General features: G+C 43.4%; 1 protein-coding gene across 1 annotated transcript in view; it reads left to right on the top strand.

Moving 5' to 3' along the window:
- ANXA6 (annexin A6) overlaps positions 1 to 17,877 on the top strand; it is a 64,224-nt gene extending 46,347 nt beyond the window's left edge. The window contains 14 exon segments of the mRNA XM_043983933.1: positions 3,826 to 3,920; positions 4,298 to 4,412; positions 4,800 to 4,862; positions 4,865 to 4,888; positions 5,169 to 5,248; positions 9,302 to 9,355; positions 13,960 to 13,977; positions 13,979 to 14,057; positions 14,531 to 14,626; positions 15,903 to 15,961; positions 17,046 to 17,132; positions 17,134 to 17,169; positions 17,263 to 17,265; positions 17,509 to 17,877. Of these exon segments, the coding sequence (XP_043839868.1) occupies positions 3,826 to 3,920; positions 4,298 to 4,412; positions 4,800 to 4,862; positions 4,865 to 4,888; positions 5,169 to 5,248; positions 9,302 to 9,355; positions 13,960 to 13,977; positions 13,979 to 14,057; positions 14,531 to 14,626; positions 15,903 to 15,961; positions 17,046 to 17,132; positions 17,134 to 17,169; positions 17,263 to 17,265; positions 17,509 to 17,565 (866 nt within the window). The 3' untranslated portion in view covers positions 17,566 to 17,877.
- Positions 17,878 to 19,011: the final 1,134 nt, after the last annotated feature.

Below are 19,011 nucleotides of genomic sequence, written 5' to 3'. Positions count from 1 at the left end.
TACATATAAATATATCTGATATTTCATAATAGGGGGTATTAATCTGAAAAAGCAGGAAATGCCTCTTGAACTTGAAGCCTTGAAGGGATCAGGAAAGAAATAAGGAGGGAGAGAGTACCAGTCCTTGGTGGAGGGAGGAGAGAGGACCTGTATAAAAGAACTTGAAGATAAAATGCTATGTATGGGGAATAGTAAGTATACCAGGTTGGCTAGAATATGAACTGCATGAGGAGAGAGATGTAATCAGACCAAAGGGATAGGCTAGAACTAGGCTATAAAGAGCTTTAAATGCCAGAGAAGTTTCTTTTTATACTCAAGCCCACAGGGAACCATTGAAGACTTAAGCAAGTCAGACCCCTGCCTTAGGGATATCCACTTGGCAAATTTGTGGAAAATAGAGAGGAACCGATTAGGAAGCAATCCAGGTGAGAGTTGATAATGGTCTGAGCTCAAGTAGTAGTTGTATATATAGAGAGAATGGAATAGATGTGTGAGTTCTTTGGAGAGGAAGAATCAATAAGCTTCGGCAACTTATGGGAGGTGGGGGCAAGTGAGGGCGGAGAGGGTGTATGACTACTAGGTTGTGAACCTGAGTGACAAGAAAAATGGTCTTGCCTTAGACTGAAATAGAATCATTAGAAAGTAGAGTGAATATAGGAGAAAAAATGTTAATGAGTTCTATTTTCAATGGGTTGAGTTGGAGCTGTCTCTAGTAGAGATGTCCATCAAGCAGCTGGAATTGTGGGGCTCTGTCTCAGGAGATAGATGAGGGATGGATATATTGAAGATCATCTGATTAGAGATTATAGTTGAACCTATGAAAAAGGATGAGATCACCAAGAGAGTATAGACAGAGAAGAGGTGAGGGCTCAGTACACAGCTCAGGGATTTGTCCGTACATAAATGTGTGGTCAGACATAGATGATAATCTTACAAGAGAGTCTGAGAAGAGATGACAAGTCAGACATGTGACACAAAACAGTGTCACAAAAACACAGGACAGAGTGAGAGAGTGATTCACAAGGGAAGCATGAGAGAATTTGTCATATGCTGGTGTTTATATAATGCTTTAAGGTTTGCAAAGCCTGTTATATATATTGATTCATTTGATCCTTACAACAACTCTGTGAAGTTGTTTATATTTATTATTCTTCCCATTTTATAGATGAGGAAACTGAGGCTGAGAGCGGTTCAATCACTTGCCCAGGATCACACAGTTATTAAATGTTTAAGGTGGAATTTGAACTCTGATATCAAGTCCAACGCTCTCCATTGAGCCACCTACCTGTCTACCACTAGGCATCTAGATAAATTATCTCTGTGGCATAACATTTTGTGTAGAATGTTGGACTTTAGGTCAGAAAAACCTGGACTCAAATACTACCTCAGATACTTATTAACTGTGTGACCCTGGGTAAGTCACTAATCTCTCTTGACCTTAGTTCCTCATCTGTAAAATGAGAGATTTAGACTCAGTGGTTCCATCCAGCTCTCTAAATCTATGGGCCTGTGATTTACCCATCTAGTAACCTTGCAAGAAAGGAAATTAGGTTACTCTGGTGTAACTTGTCCTTGATGAAGCCATGTTAGCACTTTATGTTCATTGCTTCCTTGTCTAAATGTTCACAAACCAGCCCTTTAATAATATATTCTAGCATTTTCCAGAAGTCAGAGACAATCACTAGCCTACAGTCTGCTGGCTCTACTGTATTCCTTTATTGGAAAACCATTAGAAAATCTCCAGTCCTATGATATCTTTCTTATTCTTTATTATTAAAAAAAACTCCCAATAACAGTAGATAAACAATTTAAATTCTTTCAGATCCCTGGGATGTAATTCTCCCAGACCTGATGACTTGATTGAACTCTTTGGGATGACCAAGTGTTTCCATGTCTCTACTTATTTTGGGCTTTAGGTCCTTATTAGTTATTTTTGTTTGGTCTTTTTCAGTTTAATGATTATTTACCTTAAAGAAACAAAAAGTGAAAGAGTTCTGTCTCCTCTCTTATCATGATTTTATCTACCCTGATCAATGAGCCTATCCATGTCTTTGTTTTTCTTCCCCCCAATATAGTGTTAAAGTCCTATTTGTCATCCTTAACAGCTTATTCTGAGTTTTAGCTCTACACTATTTTTACTTAAGCATGGGATAGATCTATATTCAGTCTGTTTTCCATCTGCTACAAATGGTTTATAAAATCCAAAGTTGGCCACTTCTCACAAGCCCTCTTTAGGCAGACACCCCATTTTCCTCCTCATTGGAATGGTTACTGTTTTTGTCTTCCAAATTTCATTCTTTAGATCTTCTCATTCTTTTATTTTTCTTCTCATTCATTCTTAGATTGATCTCACATGTGGTATTTTAGGCTGGTGATGCTACTTATCCTTTTTCTGAATACTCTGAGACCTGCTTTCCTAAAATCTACTGTGTATATCAGACTATGCCCCACTTTCCTCTCTTCCTCTAATATGAATTCTAAGAGGGAGTTGTTATCCCTCCCTCTGCCTCCCTGTCCAATATTTCTACTTCACCAACCATTTTATCCTTGTCAAAATCAGTTCCACCTCTACATTTTGAAATATAACCTATCATTAAGGTAAGCCAGGAATGTTAGCTGCTCTCCTTTTGGAAGAGGGAGCCCTAGAAAATGTCTAAATATTTGAAGTCTCCCGTCTCTATATCACATTTCCATGCCAGGTATATTTTACTAAACTCATCTGTTTCTTCTAGTTATTCCCATGCCAATATCATTTGTTTCTATCCATATTGTTTTTTACTGATATGTTCAATTGTATAGTAGATAGAATGCTGAATCTGCAGTCAGGAAAACCTACATTGGTATTCTGAGTCTGACACTTCTAGCAATGTGACCATGAGCAAGTTATTTAACTAACCTCTCTGGACCTCAGGTTCCTCACCTATGAAATGTGGATGATAATACACAGGGTAGGTATGAAGCTTAAATGAAAACATGCATATAAAATTCTTAGCAAACTTTAAAGCACAATAGAAATGTTATTTGTTATTTTGTGATTATTCAAGATCTCCAATGATGGGGAACTCACTTCCTCATGATGAAGCTGTTCCAGCTTTGAACAGTTCTAATACTTAGGAACTTCTTTTTTATATTGATCTAAAGGGGCTTCTTCTACTCTTTCAGGCCACATTAAACAAGTTTACTCCCCCTTCCACTTAAGAGCCTTTCAGATATTTAAAGACAGAGATCTCGTTTCCTCCCCTCCCCCTTCCCTGCATCCCTACTTACCCTTTGACAAGTCTTACCTTCTTTGAGAAACGTTTTTTCAATGGATTCTCCTCCATTTCTTTCAATGGATTCTCATGTGACATAACCATCCTTGCCACCCTTCTCTACGTGCCTTCCTACTAATCAGTGTCCCTCTAAAACATGGTACCCAGATCTGTACATAATATCGTAGGCAGTTGTGGTTTTCCTGGGGCAGAAGGCAATGGAACTATGTGATACAGAACCTTGTTCTGCTTGCTGTGCCTCTGTTAATGCACCCTACAATGACACTGGCTCTTTTTGGCTGCCAGGTCAAAAACTATTCCATGTGGTACCCTAATATCCCTAGTGATATAATAAGGGAGAAATATGTAGCCCCTTGCTCAGAGGGAAATATTCTAGTTGGAGCCTAGTTAATGCATGGTTAGACAGCACCTATATCAGAGAGGGCTCTGGGAAGTTGCTGATCAGTGGAGATGGGCACCGTGTTGGCAGAAACTTGCTCAGAATTAGAACCTGTGGGGTATTTCTCTAGCCTGTCTTGCTGGGTACCTTCTGAATCCTCTTTGGCTATTTCAGGCACAGATGAGGACACCATCATTGACATCATCACACACCGAAGCAATGACCAGCGGCAGCAGATTCGACAGACCTTCAAATCCCACTTTGGGCGGGTGAGGATGGTCCCACGTTGGGTCCTTTTCCAGACTCTTTTCTTGGGCATTTTTGGCTCATCCTTATTAATAGAACTACTCACCTCAGTCTGTTAGTCTAGGGTTAGTGAGGGGAACGGTCAAGAGGATATTACGAAAGCTAGCTGACCTGCTCATGATTAAACTTGTGACCTTATTCAGTATCAGTTGTCTCACTCCTAAACTGTTCCATCTTAAAATGCCAGCATTCCTGTCCTGCCCCTGGACCCTTGTCTCTAGTCCTATTCTCCTGACTCCAGCTGGTACTCTTCTCCTTTTGTTGGGTAGGGGGAGAAATCAGTTCCTTCCTCTTTCCCCACCTCCCCCAAATAATCCAGTCTCTGCTTGGCTTTGAAAAGGACCTGATGGCTGATTTGAAGTCTGAGATCTCAGGCAATCTGGCAAAGCTGATCTTGGGCCTCATGATGCCCCCTGCACACTACGATGCCAAGCAACTGAAGAAGGGCCATGGAGGTGCCATGCTGGGGAAGGGGAGGGGAGGCTTGGACAGCACTGGATGAGAGGGAGGGCAATCAGAGAACAACCGCCCTCACCCTATTGCTTCCCACTGCCCATCTGGCCCTGGGTATTCCTGTGCCAATGAACAAATGTTTCATGCCAGTAGGCTCAGGAGGAGACAGGTGAGCAGAAACACTAGGTAGAAGAGGGCCATAGCCTGGAAAGAAATGTAATAAGAATGAAGTTGACTGACCGGCCCTGAATTCCTGGCCTGCACAGTGACACAAAAAGAGGCAGGGGTGGGGGGTAGCCTCTTCTGGCTTTGATGTGGACACTTGGTCTTTCTGGTAATGGGAAGGAAGCTGTGGCTAAGCAGTCTTGCCTTTCCCCATGGGCTTCCAGGGAGGCGCACTGATGAACAGGCTCTGATTGAAATCCTGGCTACTCGGAACAACCAAGAAATCCAGGCATCAATGAAGCTTATCGAGAAGGTAAGAGGACACGGAAGTGAAGGGAGAGAGCTGGAACCAAGAAGACTTGGCAAGTTCTGGGCAGGCCAAAGGTGATGGGGATGGGAACAATGAAAATAGGGGAGAGGGGCTGGTAGACAGCCCTTGGAAGGCCTCAGGTGTACACTCACTGTCTCCCTGGGAGTTTACAAAGTGATGGCCCAATCCAACTTGAGCTAAGCGCCTTCTGGTTTCCCTGTAGCATTGCTGAGCTGTCCTGAGGTCCCAAAGCCTCACGTCCTTCATTTTCCTCTCTTCTCAGACTACCATAAGTCCCTGGAGGATGACTTGACCTCAGACACATCTGGCCACCTTAAGAGGATCCTCGTCTCCCTAGCTACGGTAAGAACAGGAGGTAGTATCAGGTGTTCCTTGTACATGAATGAATGAATGATAATAATTTATTAAGTACCCATTGTGAGCCAGGCACTAGTGCTGGGGATACAAATACAATCTAGCAAGAGGCCACTCTAGTGGGGGAAGAGAAGACCATAAAAGGGAGCTAGAATGAAGGTCAAGGGTCGGGGAGACATATGCACACAGTGGCATGGCAGCCTGTTTCCAGGTAAGATAAGGTAGGGGATTACCTCTAGCCAGGCTGGGGGAGAGATTTCTTTGTTCAGTCATTTCAGTTGTGTCCGACTCTGTAACCCCTTGGCAAAGATATTAGAGTGGTTTGCCATTTCCTTCTCCAGCTCATTTTTATAGATGAAGAAACTGAAGCAAACAGGGTTAAGTGACTTGTTACAAGGTCATACAGCTAGTGTCAGGTTGAATTTGAACTCAAATCTTCCTGTCTTCTAGCCCAGCTTATCCACCATGCCACCTAGCTGCTCCATTGGTGGGGGGTAGGTGAATTGTTTGGTGAGGGTACTCAGTGGAGTGGCATCTTCCTACTCACAAATCATCCCTCAGCTTCACACAATGTCTAACAGTTTACAAAGCCATTTTCTGTCCATTATCTCATTTTATCCTTACAGAAACTATGGGAGGGTTGGCTGGGTGGATACTATTCACATTTAATAGTTGGAAACTGAAATTTGGAATAGAAACATGACTTGCTAAGGTCACCCTCAGTGAGTTGGTATTAGGGCAAACACCCAGATTCGGGTTGATGCTTCTGCCCCTTACAGCTTGCTACCTCCTCCAAGGTGTCTTAGCCTGAATAGACAAAGAAGGAAAACAGTCATTGTCTTAAGATCATAGCAGAAAAGGACATTATAGAGACAAGGGTAACAGTCATTCATGTTTCTAGAGCACTTTGAGGTGATAAAGTCCAACCTTCTCATCTTTCTCTTTTTAAAATTTATTGACACCTTTGTTTTGATGAGACAGGTACTTCTCTTTATAATGTTGTTATTGTATAATTTGGGTAACTGGGTGGCACAGTACCAAGCCTGGAGTCAGGAAGACTCATCTTCCTGAGTTCAAATCTGGCCTCAGGCTCTTATTAGCTGTGTGACCCTGGGCAAGTCACTTAGCCCTGTTTGCCTCAGGTTCTTCATCTATAAAAGGAGCTGGAGGAGGGAATTGCAAACTACTCTAGTATCTCTGCTAGGGAAACAACAAATGGGGTCATGAAAAATTGGACATGACTAAAAAACAACTGAACAACAATACGGCATAAATTGTTCTCTTGGTTCTACTCACTTCATCCCGGATCAAACCAGTCTTCCCCCAGGCTTCTGTGAAACCATCCTCTTTTTCATTTCTTATAGCACAATAGTATTCCATTACATTTCCATGCCATTATTTATTCAACCATTCCTCAGTAGATGAGCAAATGCTTAGTGTCTATTTCTTTTATTTTCTTTCTTTCTTTTTTTTTTTTTTGGTGTGGCAATGAGGGTTAAGTGACTTGTCCAGGGTCACACAGCTAGTAAGTGTCAAGTGTCTGAGGCTGGATTTGAACTCAAGTCCTCCTGAATCCAGGCCAGTGCTTTATCCACTGCACCACCTAGATGCCTGCCCCCTAGTATCTATTTCTTTACTACTACAAAAAGAACACCTATAAAGATTTTTGTACCTGTTGGCTCTTCAGAGGTATAGGCCCAGTAGTGGTACTAGTAGGTCAAAGGATATGCACAGTTTAGTGACTTTGGGGGGTATAGTTCTGAATTATTCTCCAAAATAGTTATACAAATTCCTAGCTCCTCCAGCTGTGGCATCAACATGCCTGTTTTCCTCCAATCCTGCCAACATTTGTCATTTTTCTTTTTTGTCAAGTGTACCAAAGTGATGGGTATGAAGGAAGACCTTAGAGTTAATTTAGTTTGTATTTCTCAAGTTATTTATGGTTTAGAGCATCTTTTCATATGGCAATGGAGTTCTACTTTGAAAAATGCCCAAACAGGTATCTCTCCACAACCACCTGATAAACTCCTTTACAAAATAGATTCCTGAGAACAGCATCTATCAATTATTAACAGAAGGGAGGGATGTGTCCTTTAATATTGGCATGAGGGCACTAACCTTGACTCCTTATTTGCTGGGGTTTGTTTTCATGTCACTTTGATTTCACAATATGTTCCTTCCTCCTTCCTCTCCCTTCCCACTCATCAAGACGTCACTTTAATACAAAATAAAAAAGGAATAGGAAGACAGGCAGTTCAGCAAAACTAACCCAATACATCAATGAAGTGTGACAGCCTAGTCTCCAACCTCTGCAAAAAAGGGAAGGGAGTGCATTTCTCATCTCTTCTTCTTCTTTTTTTTTTTTTGGGTGAGGCAGTTGGGGTTAAGAGTGACTTGCCAGGGTTACACAGCTAGTAATTGGTAAGTCTCTGAGGTCGGATTTGAACTCAGGTCCTCCTGACTCCCATGGGCCGGTGCTCTACTCCACTGAGCCACCTAGCGTCGCCCCCGTACTGCCCCCATGCCCCCCTGCCCCTCTTGGAAGAGGACTCTTCTTCATTCAAGCTTTTGGCCATTGTATTTGACCTGAATTTTTGTTGCCTTTTAAGCTGTCATTACAGCTTCATGGGGGCAGCTAGGTAAATGCTGAGCTGCATGGCTTCCTGAATTCAAATCCCACTTTAGACACTTAGTAGCTGTGTGATCCTGGGCAAATCCCTTAACCCTGTTTGCCTCCAGTTCCTCATTGGTAAAAATGAGTTGGAGAAGGAAATGGTAACCACTCCAGCATCCTTGCCAAGACAACCCCCAATAGGGTCACAAAGAGCCAGATGGGGTCTGAAACACTGAACAGCATTAAGTCAGCTCCAGTTGCTCTCTGTTACCTCCAGGATCAAATGAAGTCCTTTGACATTTAAAGCCTATCACAATCTGGCCCCTTACTACCTTTCCTGTCATTCCTTTACTTCAGTCCCGTCCACATACCCTCTGATCCAGCCACACTGGCTTACTTAAGTTTCTCAAACAAGGTCAAACAGGAAACTACCATCTTGTACTTTGCACTCACGGGCTGTCCCTGTGTACCTGGATATTCTCCCTCTTCAACTTCTTTTCTTAGTTTCTTTCCTCAACTTCCTTCAAGACTCAGCTCAAATCTCACAGCAAGCTTTTTCACTCCCACCCCCCCCCACCCACCCCTCAGATGTAACCTTCCATCTGTTCTGTATATATCTTGTATGGATCTAGTTTTACATATGTTGTGTTCCTCAATATGCTTTGAATTCCTTGAGGGCAGGGAACTGTTTTGCCTTTTTTTGGTATCCCCAGCACATAAACACAGGTGCCAGGCACAGAATATGAGAGCTGACTGTTACGAATGGTTTTTGTATTGATGAGTCCTTTTGCTGTGTTCTCTTTTTTTGGGGTTTAGTCCAAGTATAAGGTCTCTGAGTCAGAGTATGAACAAGTTAACTTTTCTTGTAAAATTCAAATTATTTTCCAGAACAGTCAAAACCAATTGACAGCTTCACCAGCATCAAATGAACATTCCTGTCTCTCCTTACTTAGCCCCTTCAAAAATGAAATTCCTTATCCTTTAACCTTTTTTTTTCTAGCTTGATGACTGTGAGGTGCAATTTCAACAAACTTCTCCATTTACAGATGAGGAAACTGAGGTCCAGAGTAGTTACGTGCTAATTGCTACCTGGGTGACTTTGAGCAAGTCAGGCAAGAGTTGAACTCAGGTTCAAATGTGACCACATGCTCTTAAGATATTTCCCCTTCCTAACTGCCTTTATCAGTGTTTGCTTGATGTTATCAAAGAAGGCTTCCTGTAAGAGAGAGAATTGGTGATGGGCCTTGTATTAAAATTATTTTGTCCCATTTTATGATCTCCCCCATACTAATCTATGAGCTGGGGTAGGGGTGGAAGGCAGAAACCATGCCTTTTTTTTTTTCTCCTTCCTCTTGTTTGACACAGATCTGTGTTCACTCAGTACATTTGTGGTGATTGACCAATATTCCTTCTTATTTCCACTGCAGGGGAACCGTGATGAGGGACCTGAAAATTCTGATCAGGCTCGAGAGGACGCCCAGGTGAGACTTCTTTAAAACCCTTCTGGGGTATTTTATGGGGCTGTTGGTCTGATTGAAAGTTCTCCCCCTGGAAAATGGCATTTCCTCCTTAGGAAAAAGCTTTAATCTGAGAAACAAGTCCATTCCAAAGAGAGAGTAAGGAAGGGAAGATCTGGAAGTCCCTGTGGTGTGGTATGGGCTAGTAGCCAGGCCCTCAGTTGCCCTACCTGCAAAATAGAAGCATTGGCTAGGCAAATAGAGAGGTCAGATGCCATCCCTTAGACAGAGGTGGGCTTGGGGGCACACTGGGGTCTCCTTGATGCTTTGCTTTAATAGCACTGCTTGGTTTTGCTGTCTCTGGGGCTGAAATGCTTCCTTCCTAAGCTAGACCCATCTTTCCTTTGTTCAAGAACTTCCTTTTGCTACCTTTTGCACCAGTGGGAGATGCTGGGGATAGCCTGGCCAGCCTGCTTATGCTAAGAGAGCCTGCCCTATCATAACTGCTGCCTTAACGGGTGCTGTTGTTCCCCTTCCCTGTTGCATGCACCACACACACACTGCACTAACACAGTTGAGCGTGCGCGCGCGTGCGCGCGCGCCACACACACACACACACACACACACTCTCTCTCTCTCTCTCTCTCCTGTCTCTCTATCTTGCAAAGACTTCTGAAGCCAAGTGCTAATTATCTCCCACATTATAAAAACTGAGAATCTCTGCTACAGAGATCAAGTTATCTGATCAAATTACCAGAATTATACACACTTGTAAATAATGCCCTCATCTATAAACACAAAACGGAAAGAAAATTGGAGTCAGATCTGGATTCCACTCCAGCTAGAATTACTGCACAAACTAGCTGTGTGACCTTTGATAAATGTCCTTCCCCTCCCTGGGTTTCTTTTTCTTTATCTATAAAATCATTTTTTTGACATAGCAGAAGAGGATAGACTTGATGCTATCTTCAAAGGTGTCTTCCAGCTCTGACATGCCATCTTTGAAGGGCTCAAGTCCTGCTCAAGTCCTGAAAGCAATGGTGGTCAAATTCAAACAAAAACAGGGATCACTGAACCATACATAAGGATTACTGCAGGCCACCTATCATCTTTAGAAACCAACATATTGACATGATGTATGTGTGTTGTATTTTTATTAATTTTGTTAAATGTTCTTCCCCGATTACTTTTTTGGGGGGCAATGAGGGTTAAGTGACTTGCCCAGGGTCACACAGCTAGTAAGTGTCAAGTGTCTGAGGCCATATTTGAACTCAGGTTCTCTGAATCCAGGGCCGGTGCTTTATCTACTGTGTCACCTAGCTGCCCCTCCCAATAACATCTTAATCTGGTTCAGGCAATACTTGGAGCGTTGCACATTAGACACTTCTGCCTCAAAGCACTATATTCTGTATTTAAAGACTGAAGACTAGAAAGGTGGATATCTCCTTTTCCTCTGCTGCCTCAAAGACCTCATTCTGTATCCTCTTGTTCCATTTTGGCAGTTTTTCAAGTGAGAAGTACAGAAAATATATGGAAAAGCTGATTTTAAGCAAATGGGGGAACTAGCCACACTTCAATTTTTTCTCAATTGGCTCTGGCCTTTTGAGTAGAGCCAGAATAGAATTATTTCTTTTAGCCACCTCTTTTAGATTCCATCCTGGGTTAATAATTACTTTCTCCTCTTTTTAAAATCCAGATATTCTGGAAAGAGGGGAAAATGGTCAATGGAATGTCTGAGCTGAAAAAAAACATTAACAAATTTTCTAACCCCCTCATTTCACCAGTGGTGAAACTAGAGTCTGAAGAGGGGAAATAATGCACCCAAGGTCACACAGGGAATTAGGGGTGGAACTGGGGATGGGAGCCCAGGTATTGACTCCCAAGCAAGGATTCTTTCGATTACACAAGACTGAATGTGGTTATTTATCTTTTCCTCTGCATATAGAGAGTTAGCAATGTGGAGTAAGAGTTGGGGTGGGAGGAATGGGACTGGGGAGCCATAGAAAACTCATTTCACCTCCTGGATTTTTCCTAGGGTTGGCCCCATCTAAAAGGGTGGACACTGGTAAATCATGCTAATAGCTGCTATTTCCATAGCACTTGTAAGGTTTGCAAAATGCCTTACAAACATTATCATTTCTGATCCTCACAACAACCTTGGGAGGTGGGTGCTATAATTACCTCCATTTTACACTGGAGGAAAAGGGAGGCAGATGGAGGTTTCCAAGGGTCAACCAGCCAGTAAGGGTCTGAGGCTGGATTTTATCTGAGGCTAAACCTGAACTCAGGTCTTCCTGACTTTAGGTCTACCAGCATTATGTCGACTGTATCTCCTAGCGTCCTGGTAAAGCAAAGCTTTGGATTTTTGGCAAGGCTTTAAAATATGTCTTATGGATCCAGTATATGCTACTAAATATTTAACAAGTGGCTCCCTGGTGGAAAAAGATTGAGTTTAATTTGCATTATTCTAGCCAACCAAGAAAACAAATTAAACCCATGCCAATTTTCAAAAATTTAAAAATAAACTCCGGCAATTAGCTTGGTTTTGTTTTTTTTAAAGCAAGATTATGATTGTCTCATCCCTCCTAGCCCAGTCTAGGGATTATCTGGTAACTTCCCCTGTCCCACTCCTACTGCAGGCTTCCTAACCTTTGGAATCTTGGGTTGGATCCTCCCACTTGCATTCCATTGGGTCCTTCCCTGCCCCTAAACGCAAACTGCAATTCCTGATTTTGTCAGCAGAGGGAGCACAATTGACAAACTTTCCAGCCCACCTGCTGCTTTTAGAGAAAAAGACAGGAGAAGAAAGAGAGAGATACCTAGGGGTATCATTCAAGAGAAGCTTAACCCCAGGTCTGCTCCTAATCCAGTTTGTCTCACACTGCTGTTTTAGGAGCAAAGGGATTATGTGGACCTCAGGACCCACCCACCTTTGTAGGGAGATCCCTGGGGGTCCTAGGTGGAGGTCGGGAAATAAAGAATGTCAGAACTGGAAGAACTTTAGAGAACATCTGTAGGTCCCCCCTCCACCCATTTTTAAGATGAGGATACTGAGGCCCTGAAGGGATTTTGTCCATGGTCAAACAGGAAGTTAGTGACAGAGGTGGAATTGGAACCTGAGTCTTTTTAAAGGTGAAAAAATTATTTCTGTATGCAGAAATTCCCTCTACCAGCATTTTTAAGTTTGTGAAAAGAGATGCTTTCACTTGTAATGTCTCAAAGTGGGGATAAAATTTTCTCTGGAGGGACTTTGTGTCTAGGAGAATAACCATCTATTAAAAAAACAAAAAAGGTTACAGCTAGTCTCTTTAGTACAGTTGCCCTTACACACCTGAAATACAGTAAGTACTAGAAATTGGATGATTGTACTGTGGTCAACACAACAGTAATTAACCTATAAATTTACTCTCAGTAATAGCTAGAATTGCAGAGAAACGTCTGTATTTAAGATTGCTTTCATTCTGTTGTCACATTTTACCCTTAGAATGAACCTGAAAAAGGCACTGGACTTTGGATCAGGAGACTTACATTTAAATTACCAGCTCTGGCTTTTATAATCTGTGTGATCTTTCAGCTTTTTCATCTGTTAAATGGGATCATTAATAAATGTACTACTGCCTTTTCACAAGAAAGCCTATCTACCTTGATTATTTCCATTTATTGATGGGACAACTGGGACCCATAAATAAATGTGATCTGCCCAAAATAATACAGCGAGTCAGTGTTAGAGCCAGGATTAGACACACCATCCATTGACCTCCAGTTCTTTTTCATGATACTTGAGATGATCTCTAAGGTCCCTTCTAGCTTTCATATTCCTGTGTCTGAGCCAAAAGATCAGGGGACACTGGGCTCTTTTCTTCATTTATGTAATTACAGTGTCCTTGCAAAGACCCTCTTTCCAAACAATATCTGTGCCTTCCACCCCCACCCCTCCATCCCAAATTGGGGTCTTCTCAGACCTTACTCTTACTTTGCCTTCCCTCTTTCCTTCTCCCCTGCTCTCAGGTGATTGCAGAAATCTTGGTGAGTCTTGAATTTTATTATAATTTTAATACCCCATGTGAATGAAATTCTGGCTAGATTGCGTGCATGTGCTGAGCCCAGTGGGGAGTGTCATTTTTGGGTTGAGGCTTCCTTAAGATGTTCTCTCCTCCTTCTCTCTCAGTCTGTCTCTCATTAGTAATTCTCCCCATCACCTGTGCCCCCCACCAAAAAAAACCCAAACCAACCTCTTGAAGGGTATTTGTCTGGGGATAAACAGAGGGGGAAAACAGTGGGCAGAAAAGCCATCTCTGAATGTTGGTCATGAGACTCCCAGGCCAGCTGCCTTTTTGGTGTACCTGCCTGGACAGCTCAGCCTTTCTTCCCCAGGAATCTTCTGCTCCTGAATGGGAGTAGAAAGCATTGGGGGGTTATTCCAAAGGGCAGGAGAGCTGCCAGGGTTGGGGAAAGAAGCAAGGTCCTGGGGCCATCCCTCCCAAACAGGCTATACCCACTTCTCCCATAGAGACACAGACCTTGGACAAGAGGATTTGAACATTGAACGTTAACAATAATGATTCTTCTTCCCATTTCCTCCCATCCACCCAATCCTACCTATGTTTTCCCTTGCCCCAACTTTGCAGGAGATAGCAGACACAACGACCAAGTGGCGACAAACTTTCTCTGGAGACACGTTTCATGAGTATTCTTGGTTCTCGAAGTTACCAGCACCTCCGGAGAGGTTAGCACTCCAAACATTCCATAATGTCTGCCCTTGTCCTCTTGCTGGCACTGGGGGAAAACAGAAGTACACATGGGAATAGAGCAGGGAAGAAGGGATTTTTGCACCCTTGATGACATTTTGATGCGGCCCCAAAACCCAACTAATCTAGGCCACATTAATGGAGTACTAGTGTCCAGGACAAGGGAGGGAAGAAATTCTACTGTATGCTGCCCTGCTCAGACCACATTTCTGAGAATTTTAGGAGGAACACTGACCAGGTTGTGGTTTTTCACCTAAATATCATTGCTTTCCTGGCCAAAACACTTAGGAACTTACGTCCCTTGATGGCACCCTCATCACGGTCCTGGGAGACCATTCTAGGACTTTGAGGGACCTTGGGAGGGGCGGAACCAGGGAAGAAAAGGGTGTGAGATTCCTCTCTCTGCCGATCTTGGGGTTCACCTCCTCTCCTGGGGTTTCTTGACTTCCAGTTTTCCAGGAGTTCATCAAGATGACTAATCATGATGTGGAGCACACCATTAAGAAAGAGATGTCTGGAGACGTTCGGGATGCATTGGTGGCTATTGGTCAGTGGCTGAGGGGGGGGGGGAGGGAACTGTGGGATAGGGGACCAGGACTGTTGCCCAGGAGGGAGCTTGTGGTAACCTATTAAGATTCCATCTCCTCCAAGCTCTGTCCATTTGGTCTGAAGGTTAATGAGAAATGCCATTTTTAGTTTATGGGAACCCAAGAGGAAATAGTTGATGCCCTGCTTGTCTGTAGTGAATTAGGAAGAGAAACAAAGGAGGAAGGAAACATTTACAAATACCCAATTCCACACCACACTCCTTCCACCCACTTCTCTTCCTGGTTCTTGGATCACGTAGGCACTGTGATATTTTGGTGAATGGGGAGGACAGAGTGAATAGAGATGAAAGGTAATTGTTAATGAATTCCAGTCAAAGAGTCAAGATGGAAACTCCAACTGTTCCTTCCTCTTACTGTGCCCAGCCTCCCTTTCTTTCCTTTTTTTTTATTCCCCTCTGTTCTTTAACACAGACAGAGATTAATTAGTCAACCAGCAAGCATTTATTAAGCACCTACTATGTGCTAGGTACTGTGTGCTAGGTGCTGGGAATATTGCATGGGACATTGAGCTGCCCAAGCTGGGGCCTACCCAGCTAGTAATCCCAAGATACAAGGAAGTTGGTAAACTGGAGTGGGGCCCAGGGCTGGTTTCTGAGCTCCTTTTATTCTCTGCCTTTCTGATATTCAGCCCATTCTTGCTTTCAAACATTCTTTGGGGAAAGATTTTTGAAGCTATTTCCAGCAAAGCCATTGTAAGCACCAATGAAATTCCTCTTCATATTTGCAGACTGTACTGCCCCCACCCCTGTGGACCAGCTGTCCTTATAGATGCAGCAGGGGGTCATGTACATATCATGCTTTTAGGAGAAACCCCAACCCCATAAAAATAGCTTCCCTACTGTGTATCAGAGTGCCAAAATTTCTGCCACTAGAATTTAATCCTTTTACCTCTTAAAGGATATATGGTATTCTTGCCCCCCACTAGAAAGCAGATGTCCCTGGACTCATGCCACTTTAATTACCAGCTAAGGTTTTAGAAAAGATTAGTTGACAGTCAGCTGAGATCAAAGTCCCTATGAATGGGAGGGGCAGATATAAAACAGATGCCTGATGTGGAGAGAAACACTGGGAGGGATGATGTCAGTGCCAAAGATCATTTCTGCTGGCATACAGTCATTGTTAGGGCTGGTGCTGGGCAATGGTAGCTTTGTGTGGAGATAATACAATAATAAGAGAAGCTCATTTCTAACTACATTTCCTTTATGTTCTCCTTAGTCCAGAGTGTCAAGAACAAGCCCCTGTTCTTTGCTGATAAGCTGTACAAGTCCATGAAGGTAAACTCCTTCCTCCTTCTGAGACCATCTAGAGTCATGGACCAAAAGGCAGCCCAGACCTCTCTCATTCCCAGATCCCCCCACTCTGACGTCAATTGTCTCCTGTTCATAAAGATGCTATCAATAAAGTTGCCTGTCTAGGAAAGAGGACAAACCCCAAAGGGGAAAAACCCGCCAAGCCTCCTTCAAGAGGGCTCACAAACTCAAAATGCTTTCCCAAGGCCAGTGTGAGAATATTTCCTGGGAAATTTTAGAGATGGAGACAGAGAGCTCAGGTATAGCACGGTGGAATAGACTCAGTGGAAACTCAACCAATTTCTAATATCTGTAAAATTATACTGAAGGGGCAGCTAGGTGGTGCAGTGGTTGGAGCACCGGCCCTGGAGTCAGGAGTACCTGGGTTCAAATCCGGCCTCAGACACTTAACACTTACTAGCTGTGTGACCCTGGGCAAGTCACTTAACCCCAATTGCCTCACTAAAAAAAAAAATATTAAAAAAAAAATTTTTTTTTTAAAGTATACTGAATACAGGTGTTACCCAGGCTGATGCCTAGGGCAGTCATAGGTATTGCTCTTCTGTCATCTTCCCCCCTCCCCCATTCTATTTCTGATGTTTGACCCTTTTGTAATCCTGTATTTATAGTCTGCAGACATAGTTCTAAGGTTAGTTACAGCCACATTTAACTTCACTCACTAAGAATTTTGTGTGGCTTTTGGGTGTTCACTAGGAATTAGACCAAGGTCCGAGGACATAAGCTTCTTGGACAAATGGCTTCCCCTCTGAGTGTCCTTGTCTATTAAAAGTAAAGAGGTTGTACTAGATGATCCCTAAGGCCCAGAATCCTAAGATCCTTGAAGACAAGGGTCCAGGTCTGTTCTTGGTGGTTCCCCAAGAGGGCTATCTAGCTCCAAACAGCAGCATGTCCCAAGTGCTCATGGAAGCCAATTAATCTGTTCCATCTTGGGAAGAACTGGGAGACTGAGACATAATTTCCTCCTGTGGGCTTGGATGAAGGTGGGTGTGTGTGTGTGTCCCTCTCTCACATTGTCACTGTAAATCTCCACCCATATATGCTCTATCAGGGAGCAGGCACAGATGAGAAAACTCTCACAAGAATCATGGTCTCCAGGAGCGAAATTGACCTGCTAAACATTAGGCGAGAGTCATTGAGAAGTATAGGACAAATCACTCCACCATGTCATCGAGGTAAGGAGGAAGGAACTGCAGACCCTACCACAATCCAGAAGTCCTTATATCAGGGGGCTAGACCAGTATCAGACAGACTCGATGAGCAGGGAGGGTGTTTTGAGTTGGGCCCCAATGACTTTTTGTCCTTCCCCTCCACGGTTCATCATATATCCAGAGGGGCACGTAGAGTGTTCTTGCTCTTGGGAGGTTAGCGCCTGCGAATCATTATCAGAGCATGGAATTCCCATTACAGCAAATGATGGGGGCCCTGTTGAAGGGATGGTGGGCTGGCCAGTCCTGGTAGGTGCCTGGGAAAGCTTTTCACTGTGAATGTGTCCTTTCTTTCTGCTCTTAGAGTGACAACTCGGGGACTACCTCAAGGCCTTGCTGGCCCTATGTGGAGGAGATGACTAGCTGGAAAGGGAGAGTGGTCCCCAATTCAAAGCCTGCCCTGTTGGTTGTAGAGGGCTGCCATGGCTTTGGAGGGAAACTTCCTTTGCTATCCAGCCCTTGTCCTCAAGGGAGACCACAGCCAGCACAGATCCTTGAACAGCCAAGACAAGTGGGGAGGGGAGGGTGTTGGAGATGGGGAGGAAGGGACTTGGGTCTTGTCTTCTGTGAATGCCATAGGAGGAAAGGGTGATACTTTCAGGTACGTGTTTTACCCAGTGAAGTTACTCCTGTCCATGTATTCTAAAACAAATAAAATGTACACCAGTCACACAATCTGAGTTACAAGGTATCTCCAGAAGACATCTAATCCAGAACTGAACAGGCATCCCTTCTATACTATCTGTCCACCATCCTTTGCTTCAAGACTTCAGAGTTGAGGGAACTTGCTGCTTTTTTTATTTGTTTAGATAGTGATGGATCAGTGGGTTCCCAAGCATTCAGTCCATCACCAAGCATTTATTAAGTGCTTACTCCAGGCCAGGCACTGTGCTGGGGGTGGGGGTAGAGCATGCACAAATCCAAAGAATGAAAAAATCCCTATTCTCAAGAGGCTTACATTCTAACTTCTACATTTGTCTTGTGTGTCAGATGGGGCTGGAGTTGGCGGGGGGTGGGGGGGGTGTAATAACAAATAGACATGCTATTTTCTGGTCTTTTTTTTTTTTTTTTTGGTGAGGCAATTGGGGTTAAGTGATTTGCCTAGGGTCACACAGCTAGTAAGTGTTAAGTGTCTGAGGCTGCATTTGAACTCAGGTCCTCCTGACTCCAGGGCCAGTGCTCTATCCACTGCACCTCTTAGCTGCCCCTTCTGGTCTTTTAAGGAAGTTCAGTGAAGAAAATGGGACAAGGATTATGATTCCAATTTATAAATCAGCATGTTGATACCAAGAGAAGTGATTTGCAACAACTCTGGCAAATCAAATTCCTTAACCATTCATTAAGTGCCTACTGTGGATCAGAGTGTGACCCTAGGAATAAAAAGAAAAGCAGATGTATGGTTAGTAAATAAAGAGCAAAAACTTGCACCCAACTAGCTCCTTTCTCATGTATATGCTGCCTTGGCCTTTACCTGGACTAAAGGAATCCTTGTATGCTGAAGAGAAAGGCCTGGGGAGTGGGAATGTGCAAAGAAAGGGAGCAGAATAAATCAGGTAGATACTCTAGATGATTTGAGCCCAAGATTGGCAGAGAGAACCTCGCAGTCTGCAGTTTTAGCCCTTTTAAATGGAGAATCAATAGGCCTCTCACAGTGACATGGAGAGATGAACCAGTTCACTAAGTATGTACTGAGTAGGTTCTATGTTCTAGCCCGGTCAGGGAGCAAGAAATACAAGGCACGGCTTCTGCCCTGGAGACTCGTGGTAGAGAAATGAGTGAGAGAGGTAACAAGATAAGGTAGCTTGTACT

Source organism: Dromiciops gliroides, chromosome 2 (genome assembly GCF_019393635.1).
Source record: "Dromiciops gliroides isolate mDroGli1 chromosome 2, mDroGli1.pri, whole genome shotgun sequence".
In the NCBI taxonomy this organism is placed as follows: Eukaryota; Metazoa; Chordata; class Mammalia; order Microbiotheria; family Microbiotheriidae; genus Dromiciops; species Dromiciops gliroides.
This window is presented reverse-complemented; position numbering and strand designations above follow the sequence as displayed.